This window comes from Ranitomeya imitator, chromosome 4 (assembly GCF_032444005.1).
Source record: "Ranitomeya imitator isolate aRanImi1 chromosome 4, aRanImi1.pri, whole genome shotgun sequence".
Classification (NCBI taxonomy): domain Eukaryota; kingdom Metazoa; phylum Chordata; class Amphibia; order Anura; family Dendrobatidae; genus Ranitomeya; species Ranitomeya imitator.
The window spans coordinates 362,678,320-362,700,321 of NC_091285.1; the positions used below are offsets into that span (position 1 = coordinate 362,678,320).

A 22,002-nucleotide genomic window follows, 5' to 3' on the forward strand; every position below is an offset into this window, starting at 1 on the left:
TGCTACACAAAGAAGCAGTGTGTTTCAGGTGTGCAATTGGATCGCCCGCACGTAAGAGCAATGGGGTACTCGGTATCGGGTCCTTCAGTTCCCTCAGCTGGGATGTCACGGTGGCCCGACCCGGACCGTGGCCCTATGAGAGGCGCCCAATAAAAGGGGCTAGAGTTTGTAGATAACGGTAGTGTTCGTGATGCCACCTGTGGTATTCGGTCAGGCTGATCGACGCTGCTTAGGGGTCCGCTGGGGTGATGGAATGGCAGCTAGATGGTATACCTTCCCACAGGTGAAGTATATCCCCAGGGCTTCCCAGAAGTGTATATGGTGATGGTGGATGGTGCAAGGCGCGGTGAATAACGAGGACACAATGGGTGCAGTCTCTTTACCTTTACTGAAAGCTTCAGCATCCACAGTCCAGGGTGCCGGATGACAGGGTAGGCAGAGTCCGGCCGGTCTGATGGCAATTCCAGAGTCCCCCTATCCAGGTGGAAATCAGTAGCCTTCCCCTTGTGCACAGTAACGTAGTAGGTCCCTACGTGCATTAGCTCCCATAGGGTCCTCACTCTTGTTACTCTTCTCTCTGTCCCCCATATGGATAGGACAAACCCGTATGACGGTGGTGGACTGAGGCTATTTTATAGGGAACACCTATATGTATCCTATGTATAAAAACCATGAAGGGAATAGCAACTACAAAACACCAAAGAACTCATCCTTCATACAACGCCAATAAAAACATGTATACTTTGTTATCAAATACTAAAAAAAGAGTAATCAGTGATAGATAAAACCACAGCACAAGAAGAAAGGTGGGCTGTCCAGGAAAACAAACTCCAAGTATGGTAACAACTAAATCCTGATGCAAAACATAACGTTTGTGCCAAGTGACCATGTACATACATGCAAGGGATAATATGGATAACAATAATCAAAGTAAATAGTATGATAATTACCTACGGAGCGCTCCTGGAGACCCACCACACCCGACGCGCGTTTCGCAATGAAATGCTTCGGGTTTTTTATTTTATAGTGACCCTAGTGTCGCCCCTCCTCCGCATTGCAACCTTGTCTGCTTAAGTTCTTAGGTCGGGCAGCCAACTTGGAATCGACTGTCCTGCCAGTCTCTGAAGTAAAGCGTAAAGTCTATTACTCCCTCGGTGTTCCGGCTACCGGATCTGCGCTCAGTGGGAGGCAGCCTGCTCCTAGCTGGTCTCCCATTGGTGTTTTACTCCTGTTGCTACGACCTCTGTGCTCACTCACTACGGCACACTTCCTTTCTTGTCCTTTCTTTAGGAGGCTGCAGCATGGGTTGCAGGCGCAGCTCCGTGTCCTTCTTTCCCTTCCTGGGCCGAGCCCAGTTTGCTCCTCTCCTCTCCTCCTGACTATCTCCTTCTCCCTACAGTCAGCTTCTCCTCTCACTTCCTAACCAACCCCCAATTTTACCCAAGTGTGAGGAGTGGCCTAATAGATAGAACCTTTTGCTCCCCCTGGTGGCCGGCGTGTGAAGTGTGTGTGGCTGTGATACCTTTGGATGTCCGTGCTTTGTCTATTCGCTACGGGCCATATATCAGGATATTTCTCTACCTTTGTACATATATATTTTTTATACCGGTATGCCAGTGGATTCATATGGGCCTATCAATTTATTGATTTTTCTTTTGTCTATTCTTCCTTGGGGTGGCAGTAATGCCTATACTCATATGGTTTCTACACGTACCTTTGCAGGGTGGTCTTTTTGTGGATACTATTTTCTTTGGTCATCAGATGTGCCACTTGGTTATCATTCCTCGTGGCTCCCTTTACATAGATGCTTAGGTATGTGCTATGTTCCGGAACCACTATTCGGTCGAGGTTTCTGCATTTGTAGAATTCTTTTCCGTGCAGAGCAACATATAATTCTGGTTTATTCTTTAATAAACTTTGTGTGTGATATTCATTTTTTTTTTTTTTTTTTTTTTTTTTTTTATAATTTTCGTTCATATTTTGTTCTTATTATTATTTTCCTTTTCAGGCTGCTAGTTATGTGTACCCTTATCCTTATTTTATTATTTAGTGCACTTTTTCTTGTTTTCTGTATTTATGTATTTTCTATATTTTTTTCTATATGGTTTTTGTTTCAATATATATATATATATATATATATATATATATATATATATATATATGTATATATATATAATTTTTTTGTTTTCATAACCTTATATTTTAATTTTCAGGTGCATATATATGCGTTTTTTCTAATTTCTTTCTTCTTTTTATTACCCTGCTCCATATGGTCGGCATTTTGGATATGCTTCTCCACTCCCTCTTTGCCTTTGCCAACTCTGGTATTTCTATCTTGTGCTTATCTAGTAGCGCTACACCATTCATTGTACGCAGCGCCGAATACTTTTTCGGCGCTTGCGCACTGTGTTCCTTCGGCAGGGATGCCTGCCTGCTCTCCGGCTTCTCTTGCTAAACGTCACTTCCGGTACGTCCTCCCGACTCGTTTGCGCGCTCGCCCAGGCTTACCTGCAGGTATTTAAACTCCTATTGTATGCGGTCAGTGCACCTTCCCCTGATGAAGCCGTCCTTGTAACGGCGACACGCGTAGGGTTCCACCCCACGCTGATCCTTGCCACCTCTATTCTCCCAGGTGACCGCCTGTTTGTTTTTCTGGGTCACATGTTTGGCCCAGGCGTTATGCTACAGCTCCAGTGGCAATTAGTCTTTCTGTGCTGGGACCTTTGCGGTCATTGCCGCCAATAGGTGATCTAACCACTTGTTTCAACAGGACTTCACATGATCTTCCATATGTCCTTTTTGCCTGCTGGTTCGCTTTTTTCTATCTGGCATACAGGTTGTAGCTTTCTTTCAGATAGAGGGTAGGTTATTACATTATGTTTTGATATATAGGCTGTTTTTCACCATACTATATATAATGTTGGTTTCCTCTCTGTTATATCATTAGTGATTTGGTCACCATATTTAGCCAAGACTATATATTTCATATTTGGCTGGGAGTTATACTATGTTTGCTGTTACCATACAGTTTCATGTTTAAATATGTCTGGCAGGATCTTCGGGTTTTTTTGTGGGGATATTTTAGATGTTTTTAATATTTTGCATCAATAAAAGTTTACCTTTTGTACATTTATATTTTGTGGTGTGCGGTCTTCTTAGAGTGGCTCTTTCTCCTTTTTTTCTGGTTTATGTTGTTTGCCACTTCTCCGCACCCCTGATACCATTTAATTTATTAGTGTTGTGCGTCGACATTTGCTTCTTGTATGGCTGTGATACCTGGCAGGGTGAACTCCTTTGGTGCCATCAGACATAACATCGCTCCCCCTGGTGGAAGAACGACATTACTGCAACGACCGGGACTCTGGGGCGCTGCACAATAAAATACATTCACAGGTAATAAACTCAGATGTTGCCAAAAAAGAAGCTTACAAACACATGACATCATCATATGGGCAGTCCAGAATTATTTAAAGGCATAGTAATCTTCGTGTATGTAAACTTTTGACTTTGCAGTAAGTGGTAAAAATGCCTTCAACATTCTCTCTCATTATTCTGGCATTTGGCAAATATTAATAATTATGATAATCCTAATTGCCCTAATCAGGGAAAGGTTTATTCTGATTTCATGTCAGATATTGAGAAAAACATGCATGTGTGTATTTTTATATAGTGTACATAAAATTCTGGTTTCAACTGTAAGTGACCTCTTCCAGGATCCGGGGCAGATGGTGCCTCGAGAACTCTGCCCTCAGAGCTTGTTTTAAATATAAGGGGGATTTACCAGTGTGACGTGTAATGACCACTCTCTGCTCTCCTGATAACTGACATCTTGCAGGTTAGTCTCAGCTTCCATCTCACAGGCAGACAGGGTTACAGTATTGTTAAAATACAGCAGAGCTGAGAGAGAAGCAGAAATGTCTTTGCAAGAAGACAAACTTAATTTCTTCTGTTCTGTGTTGGTTACTTGTCTCACACTGGGAGCGCCTCCTTCATGTAAAATAAGCTCTGGAGGCAGAGTTATCTTCCATGCAGCTTCCTCCTCAGAGCCTGGAAGAGGTCACTTACATAAAATGGAAAAAGATGATTTTTCAGCAACAACACAGCTGATATGAGACACACAGGTAGTGATGACTGTTTTCAGCATTCTGTAGCCTGTATGCTTATTTTAATAGCTGGGCAAATATGATGACAGATTCCCTTTAAAGCTAAACCTCACATTTTCAGTTGTATTGTCTGAAAATGTAGAAGATATATTTCTAGTATGTCCTCACTGCCTCTTTTATGTCTTTTTTAATGATGGGCAGACTCTTGGCCGAACATTTAAAAAAAAAAAGTTTGGTTTGAGTACCAGAACGATACCTTGACCCCATTCAAATGAATGGGGGTCTGAACATCCAGCATTTCCCCCGCTGTCATCTGTGTGACAGAGCGAGAAACACCGGCTCCGATCGACGGTAAGTTTGTTACCGCTGGTAAGAACGCTGCGGTTCCCACGCTGTCATACAGATGACAGCGTGTGAGCCAGCAGCTTTCACTGGCAGTAAAAGGTTGCCACTGGTCATAGGCGTTGGCTGATGAGTGCTACTCTCATCATCGCACATCTGGTCTTGCTGAGAGCTGGTGTACAGTAATGAGAGTATTCATCATCTGGCGCCTGTGCAATAAATAGATAAAGTAAAAAATGTGACAAAGTAAAAACTTTTTTTGTTTAAAAAATAAATAAAAAAGTGTCTCTTTTAGTATGTGACAGCAGCCAAACATTTAAAAAAAAAAAAAAAGATATACCGTATTTTTCAGACCATAAGACACACCTCAAATTTTGGGGTGGAAAATAAGAAAAAAAATTTAAATATGGGGGTCCGTCTTATAGTCCAAATTTAAGGTATCTTACCAGGGGGGGCGGCGGAGGTAGAGTAGGGTCAAGGCAGGCATGGTTCCTTCCTCAGGAAGCCGGAAGAAGTGGGGCAATTCTGTGGGCCCTGGGTGGGAGGAGGGGGTATCCCAGTGGTGCAATTCTTTGGCTCCGGGGTCAGCGGTGAGGCAGAGCAGAGTGCATTGTGCAGAGCAAGTCCCTTTCTCAGGAAGCCAGCAGCAGCAGAAGTGTGGCGATGCTGCGGGCCCAATGTCATAATTGAGCAGAGCAGTGTGCATCGTTGGTTTCCCAGCTGTCATTTTCCTGACGCCTTGGGCCACTGGAAACTGCATGTGCACAGTTTGGGATCTTGGCCCAGCTGAGATCTCAATATGTACACACGCGGCCTCCGGTGGACATTTCCCTGAAGACGACATCCTCAAGAAAATGGCCTATGGAGGCGACGCATGCGCACATTGAGATCTCAGCTGGGCAAAGATCCAAATTTGCCTCCAACGGCCCACAGCTTCTGGAAAATGGCCGCCGGGAAACCAATGATGCACTCCACTCTACTGACTGCCCACACCAGGCCTGCAGCATCGCCACACTTTTGCCATCATTGGCTTCCTGAGGAAGGGACCCTGCTCCACCACCGCTGCAACCCCCTGGTAAGCCTGCATTCAAACTATAAGATGCAGCTCACATTTTCCTCCCAATTTTTTTGGGGAAAAAGCGCATGTTGTAGTCCGAAAAATACGGGAAGTCTGGTATCTCTGTAATCCCACCGACCTGAAGAATAAAGTAGTTTTATCACTTGTACCGCAAGAAGAACAGCGTAAACAATAAATAAAAACAATTTTTGAAGTAAGGCTCAACTCACATTTATCCTGCTCTCTACGCTGAGAGCTTACACTGGGGTTTCCTTGTAAATCTCTGAAATACTTGATTCACGTGAAACCTCTGACAGCAGATGAAGTCACTTTAGACTCTCTCTGACCTATGATCCAGCAGTGTCTGTCTTTTTAGGAGTGGATAAAAGTGCAGTCAACCACAGTTTTGTGCACCTCTGAGAAGGACACCGCTGAATAGAGGCCAGTAGGAGTGCAGAGTAACTCTTTTGCCTCATTGTAGTGAATGGATCCCTCAGGGGTTTCACCTGAATCATGTAATTCAGAGAATTAAAAAGAAACCCTGATGTAAGTGCTCAGCATAGAGGACAGGATGAATGTTCCCAATAAAAGCTTCAACTCAATCCACACAAAAAAACAAGTCACCACTCGGGTCCGTTATCCGATAACGGAAATCCCCCCCCCCCTTCTAATCCATACAATGTTCCTAAACCATGTTTAGTGTCCAGATGCTTGCCAATACTGTAGTGAGGAGAGCCTGTTTAATTCACTGGGTGCGTGTCTCAAGAAGCATGAGCTGGGCACTACAATGTACTAGGCTCTGCAATGGCAGATTTGCAATTTTCATTCAGCAACATCCATTGTTGCTTGTTTCTGGAAAACACGCATGGAGTTAAAATCATCACAACACTTGCAGGTAAATTCCCAGAGGGTGTAATTTCCAAAATATGGTCACATGAGTGGGAATTTGGCTCCTCTGGCATTTAGAAGCTCTGTATATCGAATCCGCAAACTGTGCTCCAAGAATGAAATAGTACTCTTTCCCTTCCTCATATGAACTCGAGCCTGGGAGCTTTCTAGGAAAGTTCCCACGCTCGAGGGACAACCAGCAGAGGGCGCCTCACCGCAAATGAAGCTAAATATAGGTCATTGACCTACTTTACCTTCATTGCCCGGGATTTTGCAGCCACGAGCACCGCTGCATTAGCAGAGCTCCTGGCTGTAAAATATTTTAACCCCTTCAGATGGATTTACATCGTGGGACGTTACAGATCTTCGGAAGGTATGTATATTGTTGGTTTATTATTTTTTCTTTGTTACAGAGCGAGGGTCTTCAGATGGATTGAGCGTAGAATAAAATATTACAACAACCTTTGTGTTTATTTAATTAAAATACTTTTAAATAATGTGGTTTTTTTTTTAACCCTTTACTACTATTGGATTAATAATGGATAGGTGTCATAATTGACGCCTCTCCATTATTAATTTGGCTTAATGTCACCTTACAATAGCAAGGTGGCATTAACCCTTCATTACCCCATATCCCACCGCTACACGGGAATGGGAAGAGTGGCCAAGTGCCAGAATAGGCGCATCTTCCAGATGTGCCTTTTCTGGGGTGGCTGGGGGCAGATGTTTTTAGCCAGGGGGGGCCAATAACCATGGACCCTCTCCAGGCTATTAATCTCTGCCCTCAGTCACTGGCTTTACTACTCTGGCGGAGAAAATTGCGCGGGAGCCCACGCCAATTTTTTCCGCCATTTAACCCTTTAATTTAATAGCTAGAACTGCCAAATTTTGCATATACACACTGCTAACATTAATAGTGTGGAATATGCAAAAAAAATGGGGATATGAGATGGTTTACTGTATGTAAACCATGTCTCATATCATGTCGGGTTTAGGAAGGAGATAGCAAAAGCCGGCAATTTAATTACCGACTTTAAAGCTATCTAGCGCTGTATGAAATATTAATATACATACATATATGTGTCTACTGACATATATATATATATATGTATATATATATATATATACAGTGGGGCAAAAAAGTATTTAGTCAGTCAGCAATAGTGCAAGTTCCACCACTTAAAAAGATGAGAGGCGTCTGTAATTTACATCATAGGTAGACCTCAACTATGGGAGACAAACTGAGAAAAAAAATCCAGAAAATCACATTGTCTGTTTTTTTTAACATTTTATTTCCATATTATGGTGGAAAATAAGTATTTGGTCAGAAACAAAATTTCATCTCAATACTTTGTAATATATCCTTTGTTGGCAATGACAGAGGTCAAACGTTTTCTGTAAGTCTTCACAAGGTTGCCACACACTGTTGTTGGTATGTTGGCCCATTCCTCCATGCAGATCTCCTCTAGAGCAGTGATGTTTTTGGCTTTTCGCTTGGCAACACGGACTTTCAACTCCCTCCAAAGGTTTTCTATAGGGTTGAGATCTGGAGACTGGCTAGGCCACTCCAGGACCTTGAAATGCTTCTTATGAAGCCACTCCTTCGTTGCCCTGGCGGTGTGCTTTGGATCATTGTCATGTTGAAAGACCCAGCCACGTTTCATCTTCAATGCCCTTGCTGATGGAAGGAGGTTTGCACTCAAAATCTCACGATACATGGCCCCATTCATTCTTTCATGTACCCGGATCAGTCGTCCTGGCCCCTTTGCAGAGAAACAGCCCCAAAGCATGATGTTTCCACCACCATGCTTTACAGTAGGTATGGTGTTTGATGGATGCAACTCAGTATTCTTTTTCCTCCAAACATGACAAGTTGTGTTTCTACCAAACAGTTCCAGTTTGGTTTCATCAGACCATAGGACATTCTCCCAAAACTCCTCTGGATCATCCAAATGCTCTCTAGCAAACTTCAGACGGGCCCGGACATGTACTGGCTTAAGCAGTGGGACACGTCTGGCACTGCAGGATCTGAGTCCATGGTGGCGTAGTGTGTTACTTATGGTAGGCCTTGTTACATTGGTCCCAGCTCTCTGCAGTTCATTCACTAGGTCCCCCCGCGTGGTTCTGGGATTTTTGCTCACCGTTCTTGTGATCATTCTGACCCCACGGGGTGGGATTTTGCGTGGAGCCCCAGATCGAGTGAGATTAACAGTGGTCTTGTATGTCTTCCATTTTCTAATTATTGCTCCCACTGTTGATTTCTTCACTCCAAGCTGGTTGGCTATTGCAGATTCAGTCTTCCCAGCCTGGTGCAGGGCTACAATTTTGTTTCTGGTGTCCTTTGACAGCTCTTTGGTCTTCACCATAGTGGAGTTTGGAGTCAAACTGTTTGAGGGTGTGCACAGGTGTCTTGTTATACTGATAACAAGTTTAAACAGGTGCCATTACTACAGGTAATGAGTGGAGGAAAGAGGAGACTCTTAAAGAAGAAGTTACAGGTCTGTGAGAGCCAGAAATCTTGATTGTTTGTTTCTGACCAAATACTTATTTTCCACCATAATATGCAAAAAAAATGTTAAAAAAACAGACAATGTGATTTTCTGGATTTTTTTTTTCTCAGTTTGTCTCCCATTGTTGAGGTCTACCTATGATGTAAATTACAGACGCCTCTCATCTTTTTAAGTGGTGGAACTTGCACTATTGCTGACTGACTAAATACTTTTTTGCCCCACTGTGTGTATATATATATATATATATATATATATATATACATACAGTATATATGTTTTTATGTTGTTGTTTTTTTACACATGGATCCCTTGTATATCCGTATATTGGTTTTGCAAGCCTGCGAGAAAAACACGCAGTACGGATGCCATACGGATTACATACGGAGAATGCCATGCGCAAAATACGCTGACACACCCTGCCTACGGAGGAGCTACGGACCACTATTTTGGGGACTTTTCTGCGTATTACGGCCGTAATATACGGACCGTATTGTCTTACGCCGAGTGTGACGCCGGCCTAAGGCTCGGTGCACATTTACCCTGCACTCTGCGCTGAGCCAGATTTACACAAGGGTTTCCATGTAAATCTCTGAAATTTGTGATTCAGACGGAATCCCCCTTGGAAGATTACCTGTAATGAGGCAGATGGCGGCACAGTGCATGCTATCTGTCCTATGACCCAGCAGTGTCCATCTTTTTAGGTACCTCTGCTGCCTCATTATAGTGAACGGATCCCTCGGGAGTTTCATCTGAATCATGTCACTTGGAGAATTAGATGGAGACCCCGATGTAAGTGCTCAGTCTAGAGTGCAGGATAAATGTGATCCCAAATGTTATGAAAAATGTTCCCAATAAAAGTTTCAACTCCATCCACAAAAAATACAAGTTCCCACTTAGGCCCATCATCTGTTAATGGAAATATAAGGGCTTCTACGTTACTGCTAGTACAAAGGCACTGGAAAAGCGAAATAGCTCCTCACCTCCCCTCCACCCCCCAAATGAATGAAATCCAGCAAATTCTGCTCTTCCAAATACAAATACCCCTCTCCCATCTGAGCTCCACAGTGTGTCTAAATCACATTTAGTGTCAACATGTTTGTCAGGGGTAAAGTTTCCGAAATGGGGTCACTTTAGGGTTGAATTTTGCTTTTCTGGCACTTAGAAGCTCTGTATATGGAATTCGCAAACTATTCTAGGAAAACGTGCTCTAAGAGTTAAATAGCCCTCCTTCCTTCCCAAGTCGAGTTGTTTGGCTAAGCAGTACTGTAAAGCCACATATGAGGCATTGCCATTTTTAGCAGAAATTGTGTAACAAATGTCGGGTAATTATTTTTCTACACTGTCTAATGGTATAAAATGATGCAAAACACCCGTGGTGTCAATATGATCACTGCACCCTTAGATGAATTCATTGAGAGGTGTAGTTTGTAATATATGGTCACTTGTGGGGAGTTCTTCTGTTTGTTACGGATCTGCAACACAGGACTAAGGTAGAAGGGGGAAAACTGACCCTGCAACCCATTCCTTGCAAATAGACCCACCAATGATCCTAGGTTAATCTCAAGCGAAGACCTATAGATAAGGGGAAGGGGTTCCCTAAAAGAACTAAGGACTGAGTACAAAAACGGGTCACCTTCTAATAGAAAACACAGAGAAGGATGCAGAAACCAAAATAAAACAGAAACTAAGGCTAGCAGAACCAGAGGTACCAGCACTGCGCAAATAACACACACAGAAGACAAAGCAAAGCACCAAGCTAGAGCTCAAGCAGATTAACACTGTTGTCCAGCAAGGACTGGGAGGCAGGTGCTGGTTAATAAAGAGTGATACAAACCCCTGACCCAAGACAAACCAGCACCAGAGGAAAAAGACCAGCAGCCAGAACTCCACAAGAAAATGGCGGATAGTCACAAGCTACAGATTCTAACACTGTTCTGGCATCTCAGGGGCTTTCCCAGTGGGTCATGGCACCCTGCAAACCAGAACTGCAAAATCTGCACTATAATATGGCGCTCCTTCCCTTCTGAGCTTGGCACTGTGACTGAAAAGTAGTTCCCGATTACATGTAGGGTGTTGGAGTGCCCAGAAGAAATTGCACAACAAACTGTGAGGTCCATTTTTTTCCTATTAGCCTTTATAAAAATTAAAAATTTGAGGCTAAAACAACATTTTAGCTGTAAAAATGTAATTAATGCAATATGGCATCTGCTCTCAATTCCAGCCAATTTTGTGTTAAAAAAAAAAATCAAACTGTACTTCCCTTCTGAGCACTACTGTACGCCCAACCAGTAGATTTCCAACACATATGAGGTATCGGCGTACTCAGGAGAAATTGCACAATACATTTTGGGGTCCATTTTCTCCTGTTACCCTTGCGAAAATAAAAAAAATTGAGTCTAAAGTAAAATTTTTGTGAAAAAAAAGTTAGATGTCATTTTTTTTCCTTCCATATTGCTTTAGTTCCTGTGAAGCCCTGAAGGGTTAATAATCTTAATTGTGGTTTTGAGGGGTGCAGTTTTAGAATCATGTCACTTGTGGGTATTTTCTATCATATATACACTGTGTGCAGAATTATTAGGCAAGTTGTATTTTGATCACATGATACTTTTTATACATATTGTCCTACTCCAAGCTGTTGAGGCTTGAGAGCCAACTACTAATTAAGTAAATCAGGTGATGTGCATCTCTGTAATGAGGAGGGGTGTTGTCTAATGACATCAAAACCCTATATAAGGTGTGCTTAATTATTAGGAAACTTCCTTTCCTATGGCAAAATGGGTCAGAAGAGAAATTTGAGGGGCTCTGAAAAGTCCAAAAATTTGCGATGTTTTTCAGAGGGATGCAGCAGTCTTGAAATTGCCAAAATTTTGAAGCGTGGTCACCAAACAATCAAGCGTTTCATGGCAAATAGCCAACAGGGTCGCAAGAAGCGTGTTGGGCAAAAAAGGCGCAAAATAACTGCCCATGAATTGATGAAAATCAAGCGTGAAGCTGCCAAGATGCCATATTTCAGAGTTGCAACGTTACTGGAGTAACAAAAAGCACAAGGTGTGTGATACTCAGGGACATGGCCAAGGTAAGGAAGGCTGAAAAACGACCACCTTTGAACAAGAAGCATAAGATAAAACATCAAGACTGGGCCAAGAAATATCTTATGACTGATTTTTCAAAGGTTTTATGGACTGATGAAATGAGAGTGACTCTTGATGGGCCAGAGGCTGGATCAGTAAAGGGCAGAGAGCTCCACTCCGACTCAGACGCCAGCAAGGTGGAGGTGGGGTACTGGTATGGGCTGGTATCAAAGATGAACTTGTGGGACCTTTTCGAGTTGAGGATGGAGTGAAGCTCAACTCCCAGACCTACTGCCAGTTTCTGGAAGACAACTTCTTCAAGCAGTGGTACAGGAAGAAGTCGGTATCGTTCAAGAAAAAGATGATTTTCATGCAGCACAATTCTCCAACACATGCTTCCAACTACTCCACAGCGTGGCTGGCCAGTAAAGGTCTCAAAGAAGAAAAAATAATGACATGGCCCCCTTGTTCACCTGATCTGAACCCCATAGAGAACCTGTGGTCCCTCATAAAATGTGAGATCTACAGGGAGGGAAAACAGTACACCTCTCAGAACAGAGTCTGGGAGGCTGTGGTGGCTGCTGCACGCAATGTTGATCGTAAACAGATCAAGCAACTGACAGAATCTATGGATGGAAGGCTGCTGAGTGTCATCATAAAGAAAGGTGGCTATATTGGTCACTAATTTTTTGGGGGTTTTGTTTTTGCATGTCAGAAATTTTTATTTCTAAATTCTGTGCAGTTATATTGGTTTACCTGGTGAAAAGTGAACAAGTGAGATGGGAATATATTTGGCTTTTATTAAGTTGCCTAGTAATTCTGCACAGTAATAGTTACCTGCACAAACAGATATCCTCCTAAGATAGCCAAATTAAAAAAAAAACCACCCACTCCAACTTCCAAAAATATTAAGCTTTGATATTTGAGTCTTTTGGGTTGATTGAGAACATAGTTGTTGAGCAATAATACAAATAAAAATAATCTCTATTTCTAGGTTAGCAATCACATTTCTTTATTTTATTCCAACAGGGATACATACATAGATGACTCAAGGAAACCCAAAGTAAAGGCAATGGCAGGAAGCTACTTAGAATACCTTTTTGGGCAGGATGAAGATCAGCTGGTAATATGTATATACTTGCATTATTTGGCCTAAAGTATTGAGCATTGTGTTCCAAAGCCATACACAATATTCTGGGTTACTTTTCACTAGAATTTGGAAAATTGCTGCAAGGATCTAGTCATAAAAGCATTCCTGAGATTCGGCCTTTGTAATAAAACCTGTTTACAGTAGGGGTTTAATGTGTTCATTTCAAGAGTCAAGCTTTAGGCTAAGTGCACACGTTGCAGAATTGCCGCGGCAATTCTGCAACTCCTGCTGCGGGTATATCGCATGCGGAATTGGCATGCATATTCCCACTAAACACTAGCGTTTTGCAAGCGTAATTAGCTTGCAGAATGCTAGCGTTTTCCAAGCGATCTGTAGCATCGCTTGGAAAACTGATTGACAGGTTGGTCACACTTGTCAAACATAGTGTTTGACAAGTGTGACCAACCTTTTACTATTAATGCTGCCTATGCAGCAGTTTTCCATCCGGTTTACAGTATCATGTGAACCTATGGAAAACAAAATCCGCAGTGCACATGCTGCGGAAAATTCCGCGTGGAAACGCTGCGGTTTATTTTCCGCAGCATGTCAATTCTTGTGCAGATTCCGCAGCGTTTTACACCTGCTCCTCAATAGGATCCATGGTAAAGCCACAGGTAATCTGGAGGTAAAACGCAGTGCGTTTTACCTGCGGATTTTTCAAAAACTAAACGGAAAAATCCACACAGAAATCCGCAACGTGGGCACATAGCCTTATACATACCATTGAAAGGGAATCTGTCACCTCATATTTCGTATATAAACTGCGCCCATGGCCATCAGGGGCTTAGCTACAGCATTCTGTAATGCTGTAGATAAGCCCCCAGTGTAACCTGAAAGATAAGAAAAACAAGTTAGATTATACTCACCTAGGGGCGGTCCCGATGCGGTCTGGTCTGATGGGCGTCGCAGTCCGGGTCTGGTGCCTCCCATCTTCATACGATGACGTCCTCTTCTTTGCTTCCTGCCGCGGCTCCTGCGCAGGCGTACTTTATCTGCCCTGTTGAGTGCAGAGCAAAGTACTGCAGTGCGCAAGCGTCGGGAAAGGTCAGAGAGACCCGACACCTGCGCACTGCAGGACTCTCAACAGGGCAGATAACGTACGCCTGCGCAGGAGCCGCGGCAGGAAGCAAAGAAGAGGACTTCATCGTATGAAGATGGGAGACGCCGGACACGGACTGCCACGCCCATCGGACAGGACCGCACCGGACCGCCCCTGGCTGAGTATAATCTAACTTGTTTTTCTTATCTTTCAGGTTACATTGGGGGTCTTATCTACAGCATTACAGAATGCAGTAGATAAGCCCCTGATGCCGGTGGCCTTAGTTTATATACGAAATACACTAGCGTTCAAAAGTTTAGGGTTACCCAGACAATTTTGTGTTTTCCATGAAAACTCATACTTTTATTAATCAAATGAATTGAAAATCTAGTCCAGACATTGACAAGGTTCGAAATTTGAAATAATAATTTTCTCCTTCAAACTTTGCTTTCATCATAGAATAATGCTCCCTTTGCAGCAATTACAGCATTGCAGACCTTTGGCATTCTAGCAGTTAATTTGCTGAGGTAATCAGGAGAAATGTCACCCCATGCTTCCAGAAGCCCCTCCCACAAGTTGGTTTGGCTTGATGGGCACTTTTTGCGTACCATATGGTCAAGCTGCTCCCACAACAGCTCAATGGGGTTGAGATCTGGTGACTGCGCTGGCCACTCCATTACAGATAGAATACCAGCTGCCTGCTTCTTCCCTAAATAGTTCTTGCATATTTTGGAGGTGTGCTTTGGGTCATTGTCCTGTTGTAGGATGAAATTGGCTCCAATCAAGCACTGTCCACAGGGTATGGCATGGCGTTGCAAAATGGAGTGATAGCCTTCCTTATTCAAAATCCCTTTTACCTTGTACAAATCTCCCACTTTACCAGCACCAAAGCAAACCCAAACCATCACATTACCTCTACCATGCTTGACAGATGGCGTCAGGCACTCTTCCAGCATCTTTTCAGTTGTTCTGCGTCTCACAAATGTTCTTCTGTGTGATCCAAACACCTCAAACTTGGATTCATCTGTCCATAACACTTTTTCCCAATCTTCCTCTGTCCAATGTCTGTGTTCTTTTGCCCATATTTACCTTTTCCTTTTATTAGCCAGTCTCAAATATGGCTTTTTCTTTGCCACTCTGCCCTGAAGGCCAGCATCCCGGAGTCGCCTCTTCACTGTAGATGTTGACACTGGCGTTTTGCGTGTACTATTTACTGAAGCTGCCAGTTGAGGACCTGTGAGGTGTCAATTTATCAAACTACAGACTCTAATGTACTTGTCTTGTTGCTCAGTTGTGCAGCGGGGCCTTCCACTTCTCTTTCTACTCTGGTTAGAGCCTGTTTCTGCTCTCCTCTGAAGGGAGAAGTACACACCGTTGTAGGAAATCTTCAGTTTCTTGGCATTTTCTCTATGGAATAGCCTTCATTTCTAACAACAAGAATAGACTGTCGAGTTTCACATGAAAGGTTTTTTTTTTGGCCATTTTGAGAGTTTAATGGAACCAACAAATGTAATGCTCCAGAATCTCAACTAGCTCAAAGGAAGGTCAGGTTTATAGGTTCTCTAATCAGCCAAACTGTTTTCAGCTGTGCTAACATACTTGCACAAGGGTTTTCAAGGGTATTCTAACCATCCATTAGCCTTCTTACTCACAGTTAGCAAACACAAAGTACCATAAGAACACTGGAGTGATGGTTGTTGGAAATGTACCTCTATACACCTATGAAGATATTGCATTACAAACCAGACGTTTGGAGGTAGAATAGTCATTTACCACATTAACAATGTGTAGAGTGTATTTCTGAATCACTTAATGTTAGCTTCATTGGAAAAAACTGCTTTTCTTTCAAAAATAAGGAAATTTCTAAGTGACCCTAAACTTTTGAACGGTAGTGTATGAGGTGACAGATTCCCTTTAAGTTCTCCCAAATTTTTGATAGAGACCCAGCTACTCCCAACAACCCCAAGGAGAAGAACCTGGTAAAAAATGTAGCATACAAGACATTTAAGGGACAGAAGTAATGTTATTCCTCATGTATAGACCTATTAGCTGAAATGACAGGCATGCTTTAAGTATGTGTTCACATGGAGTATTGTAACATTGATTTTTTTTTTATTAATATCCGTTCCAAAATCCATGACATACCAGTAAATACTCTTTAATTAAGCTTCATATTCATTTCAATGATAAAACACATCTACAGTGTGAATAGTGCTGTTTGTACGTGTTAATTCAGTGTTCTGTCCTCACTAGCTGAGGCAGGCTCATACGTAGCTATACAGTCAGCTAAACCGCTATACCGGGGTCCAATAAGGAGACTGTGGTTGAGTCTGTGCTTTATTAAACGTAGTGGTATATTGATGCGGTGAAACTGAACAATGATATACATAGAATCAGTGCATGGTATAGAACAGATACATAATACACATGATATACATTATGCATAACATTTAGAAAGCTAGTGACTAAACTGGGAGTACAACTGGCAGGCTAGGCTAATATGGAGCAGAAATATCTACGGAAAGCATAAAGACATACCGGCAATGCAATCGCAAGGGGGATGAAGTGAAGCGTCTTTCCTTGAAGGCAAACTGAAGAAAGTGAAAGGAAAAATGGAGGGAAATGGAGGCTGAGCTACCATAATGCATTGCAAAGGAGGAGGAGAATCAGACATGGATAATACAAACACAGAAGATTGAACTGCCAACATAACTCTGGCCGCTAGAGGGAGCCAAAGCATCACAAACAAATAAAGGTATGAATATCCATACTGAGAAACCTGCAATTATGCAAACAGATAATCAGGGTAACAATATTTGATGGCGGAGACAGAACATTCAGTGTGCGAAAAAAAGCGACATGAACATTTCTGCGGTGCTTGTGCTTGAAAATAAAAAGCTTCCATCTTGAATACTGAATCAATTTAAGCAGAAAAAAATCCAATTACACAAAAATGTATTAAAATAGAGATTTATGGTGAGCACCACAATTTTTTCTTTCTCCTAGCTTTCAATGGGGGTCACAGTAACCATGAATTTATACGCTGCCACAAGCAGGCTGACACTAATAATACATCTTAGAAAAAAAGCAGACTCCTCCCCCATAGGATACAGCTGTACACTTGACACCCAGCTACTCCGTGCAAAACCAAGACCACCTAGACAAGCAAAAACGCTGTGTCCCCAATGAAGGCTATGAGAAAGATTTTATGGTCAGCACCAAAAATCTTCAATTCTGTCACTTCATTGGGGGACACAGAAACGGTGGAACATTCTACAGCTGTCCTTGGGGTGAGAAAACTAATACCAGTACTTCAGAAGGAAGGAGAGCAGTCCCGCGGGTTACTACCCGAGCAACGTCCGCTTGTAGTGCTCTTCTGCTAAGACTTGCATCCGTAGATGCAAAGTTAACAGCTCTACAAAGATGTGGACAGAAGACTAAGTAATGGTCCTACAGAATAGAAGAACAGATGCCTGGGGGCACAAGTCCTAGGAGGCTTCACAGCTCTGAATACCTCAGATTCTGTAAGAGCGTCTCAGGGAGATGAGGGGCAAAGTACCTAAAGGAAGAAGAGCAATCTTCTAATTAAGGCTTCTTTCACACTAGCGTCGGGCTCGGCCCGTCGCAGTGCGTCGGGCCGAGGTTACCGACGCTAGCGTTGTAAGCACCGCACAACGGGTGCAGCGGATGCAGATTTTCATCGCATCCGCTGCCCCATTGTGAGGTGCGGGGAGGTGGGGGAGGAGTTCCGGCCGCGCATGCGTGGTCGGAAAATGCGGTCCGTCGGCAGCAAAAAAGTTACATGTAGCGTTTTTTGCTCCCGACGGTCCGCCAAAGCACGACCCATCCGTCGCATCATGGATGCGACGTGTGGCAATCCGTCGCAATGCGTCGTCAATACAAATCTATGGGGAAAAAACACATCCTGCAAGCACTTTTGCAGGATGCGTTTTTTCTGCAAAACGACGCATTGTGACGGATTGAAGTTAACGCTAGTGTGAAAGTAGCCAGACCACGCTGTAGATGGAGAGAGATAGGTGAGGCTCTCCTCAGAGCCTTGCTTGATGGAAGATATTGCTAGATAGAGAATACTCACCGTCAGAAAGCCAAAATTGAGAAATATCTCTGATTGACACAAAGGGACAGGACTAAAGTGCATCCAAGACCAGATTGAGCCCACCCAAAATCCAGGGGGCTAATACGGCGGCCCAGAGTTTGCCCTGGCTAGTTAGGCCTGACTTATGGTCTACAAATCAAATTCAGCTTCATCAGTAATAGCTAAGGCAGGATCCTGGCCCCTTGGGAGTCAACCCTGGCTCAAGACAGGCATGCAAAAATTGAAAAGAGAAAAGACCAGTTCCTAGCCTAACCTAACCAATGCTAAGGGCTCTTTCACAGGTCAATGTCTTCTACACGTGTGGTGAGAGTTTTCACACGTACCGGAGACACTTACACACATAGACCCATTTAAAGTGAATAGGTCTGCGCACATGTCAGTGTGCTTCCATGGACTGTGTGTCCATGGGCAAAACACGCTGACAAGTCCATGTTTTAGCAGCAGCACATGCCTCAAAACATCCCGCACACGTGCACATGGATTACACCCGTGTGTCATCAGTGTGACACGTACCGGCACCTGGGAAGCAGTGGTACTGTTCGCCATGTTCCCCGGCGCTGAGTACTGAAGACAGCTCACATCATTGTCCCCTGCTATTACTGAGATCAGCGTGAGCAGTGGACAATGTTGAGAGTTGTATTCAAGTGTAAAATTAAGAATAAAAACTGACATTATACATTAACACCTAATCACCTGAAGCCATTGTCCCCTTTAACCCCTTTCTGACCTTAGACGTACTATCCCATCGAGGTGCCCTGGGCCTATCTGACCCTTGACGGGATAGTACGTCATATGCGATCGGCAGCGTTCACGGGCGGAGCGCCGCCGATCGCGGCCGGGTGTCAGCTGCCTATCGCAGCTGACATCCGGCACTATGTGCCAGGAGCGGTCACGGACCGCCCCCGGCACATTAACCCCCTGCACACCGCGATCAAAGATGATCGCGATGTGCCGGCGGTACAGGGAAGCATCGCGCAAGGAGCGGCCTCCCTGCGGGCTTCCATGAGCCCCCGCAGCAACGCGATGTGATCGCGTTGCTGCGAGGGTCTTACCTCCCTCCCTCCCTGCTCCAGGCCCGGATCCAAGATGGCCGCGGATCCGGGTCCTGCAGGGAGGGAGGTGGCTTCACAGAGCCTGCTCAGAGCAGGCACTGTGAAGCCTGCAGCACTGTAAGTCATATCAGTGATCTGACAGAGTGCTGTGCAAACTGTCAGATCATTGATCTGTGATGTCCCCCCCTGGGACAAAATAAAAAAGTTAAAAAAAATGTTTCCAAAAAAAAAAAAATATTATTCCCATAAATACATTTCTTCATCTAAATAAAAAAAAAAACCCAATAAAAGTGCACATATTTAGTATCGCCGCGTCCGTAACGACCCGACCTATAAAACTGGCCCACTAGTTAACCCCTTCAGTAAACACCGTAAGGAAAAAAAAAAAACGAGGCAAAAAACAACGCTTTATCATACCGCCGAACAAAAAGTGGAATAACACGCGATCAAAAAGACAGATATAAATAACCATGGTACCGCTGAAAACGTCATCTTGTTCCGCAAAAAACGAGCCGCCATACAGCATCATCAGCAAAAAAATAAAAAAGTTATAGTCCTGAGAATAAAGCGATGCAAAAATAATTATTTTTTCTGTAAAATAGTTTTTATCGTATAAAAGCGCCAAAACATAAAAAAATTATATAAATGAGGCGTCGCTGTAATCGTACTGACCCGAAGAATAAAACTGCTTTATCAATTTAACCAAACGCGGAACGGTATAAACGCCTCCCCCAAAAGAAATTCATGAATAGCTGGTTTTTGGTCATTCTTCCTCACAAAAATCGGAATAAAAAGCGATCAAAAAATGTCACGTGCCCGAAAATGTTACCAATAAAAACGTCAACTCATCCCGCAAAAAACAAGACCTCACATGACTCTGTGGACCAAAATATGGAAAAATTATAGCTCTCAAAATGTGGTAACGCAAAAAATATTTTTTGCAATAAAAAGCGTCTTTCAGTGTGTGACTGCTGCTAATCATAAAAATCCGCTAAAAAACTCGCTATAAAAGTAAATCAAACCCCCCTTCATCACCCCCTTAGTTAGGGAAAAAATTAAAAAAAATGTATTTATTTCCATTTTCTCGTTAGGGTTAGGGCTAGGGTTAGGGTTAGGGCTAGGGTTAGGGCTAGGGTTAGGGGCTACAGTTAGGGTTGGGGCTAAAGTTAGGGTTTAGATTACAATAACAGTTGGGAATAGGGTTGGGATTAGGGTTAGGGGTTTGTCAGGGTTGGAGGTGTGGTTAGGGTTACCGTTGGAATTAGGGTTAGGGGTGTGTTTGGATTAAGGTTTCAGTTATAATTGGGGGGTTTCCACTGTTTAGGCACATCAGGGGCTCTCCAAACACGACATGGCGTCCGATCTCAATTCCAGCCAATTCTGCGTTGAAAAAGTAAAACAATGCTCCTTCCCTTCCGAGCTCTCCCGTGTGCCCAAACAGGGGTTTACCCCAACATATGGGGTATCAGCGTACTCAGGACAAATAGGACAACAACTTTTGGTGTCCAATTTCTTGGGAAAATACAAAACTGGGGGCTAAAAAATAATTTTTGTGGGAAAACAAAAAGATTTATTATTTTCACGGCACTGCGTTATAAACTGTAGTGAAACACTTGGGGGATCAAAGTTCTCACAACACATCTAGATGAGTTCCCTGGGGGGTCTAGTTTCCAATATGGGGTCACTTGTGGGGGGTTTCTACTGTTTAGGTACATTAGGGGCTTTGCAAACGCAATGTGACGCCTGCAGACTATTCTATCTAAGTCTGCATTCCAAATGGCACTCCTTCCCTTCCGAGCCCTCCCATGCGCCCAAACAGTGGTTCCCCCCACATATGGGGTATCAGCGTACTCAGGACAAATTGGAAAACTTTTGGGGTCCAATTTCTCCTGTTACCCTCGGGAAAATACAAAACTGGGGGCTAAAAAATAATTTTGGTGGGAAAGTTTTTTTTTTTTATTTTCACGTCACTGCGTTATAAACTGTAGTGAAACACTTGGGGGTTCAAAGCTCTAACAACACATCTAGATGAGTTCCTTAGGGGGTCTACTTTCCAAAATGGTGTCACTTGTGGGGGGTTTCTACTGTTTAGGTACATTAGGGGCTCTGCAAACGCAATGTGACACCTGCAGACCATTCCATCTAAGTCTGCATTCCAAATGGAGATCCTTCCCTTCCGAGCCCTCCCATGCGCCTAAACCGTGGTTCCCCCCCACTTATGGGGTATCAGCGCACTCAGGACAAATTGGACAACAAATTTTGGGGTCCAATTTCTCCTTTTACCCTCGGGAAAATACAAAACTGGGGGCTAAAAAATAATTTTTGTGGGAAAAAATTTGTTTTATTTTTACGGCTCTGCATTATAAACTTCTGTAAAGCCCTTGGTGGGTCAAAGCGCTCAAAACACATCTAGATAAGTTCCTAAGGGGGTCTACTTTCCAAAATGGTGTCACTTGTGGGGGGTTTCAATGTTTAGGCACATCAGGGGCTCTCCAAACGCAACATGGTGTCCCATCTCGATTCCAGTCAATTTTGCATTGAAAAGTCAAATGGCGCTCCTTCGCTTCCGAGCTCTGTCATGCGCCCAAACAGTGGTTTACCCCCACATATGGGGTATCAGCGTACTCAGGACAAATTGTACAACAACTTTTGGGGTCCATTTTCTCCTGTTAC

General features: G+C 43.4%; 1 protein-coding gene across 1 annotated transcript in view; it reads left to right on the top strand.

Annotated features, from left to right (window-relative positions):
- FBXL13 (F-box and leucine rich repeat protein 13) overlaps positions 1 to 22,002 on the top strand; it is a 395,640-nt gene that overhangs the window by 26,515 nt on the left and 347,123 nt on the right. Inside the window, exon 3 of the mRNA XM_069765120.1 lies at positions 13,001 to 13,094. Coding sequence (XP_069621221.1) covers positions 13,001 to 13,094 — 94 coding nt within the window. The remainder of the gene's footprint in view (positions 1 to 13,000; positions 13,095 to 22,002) is intronic.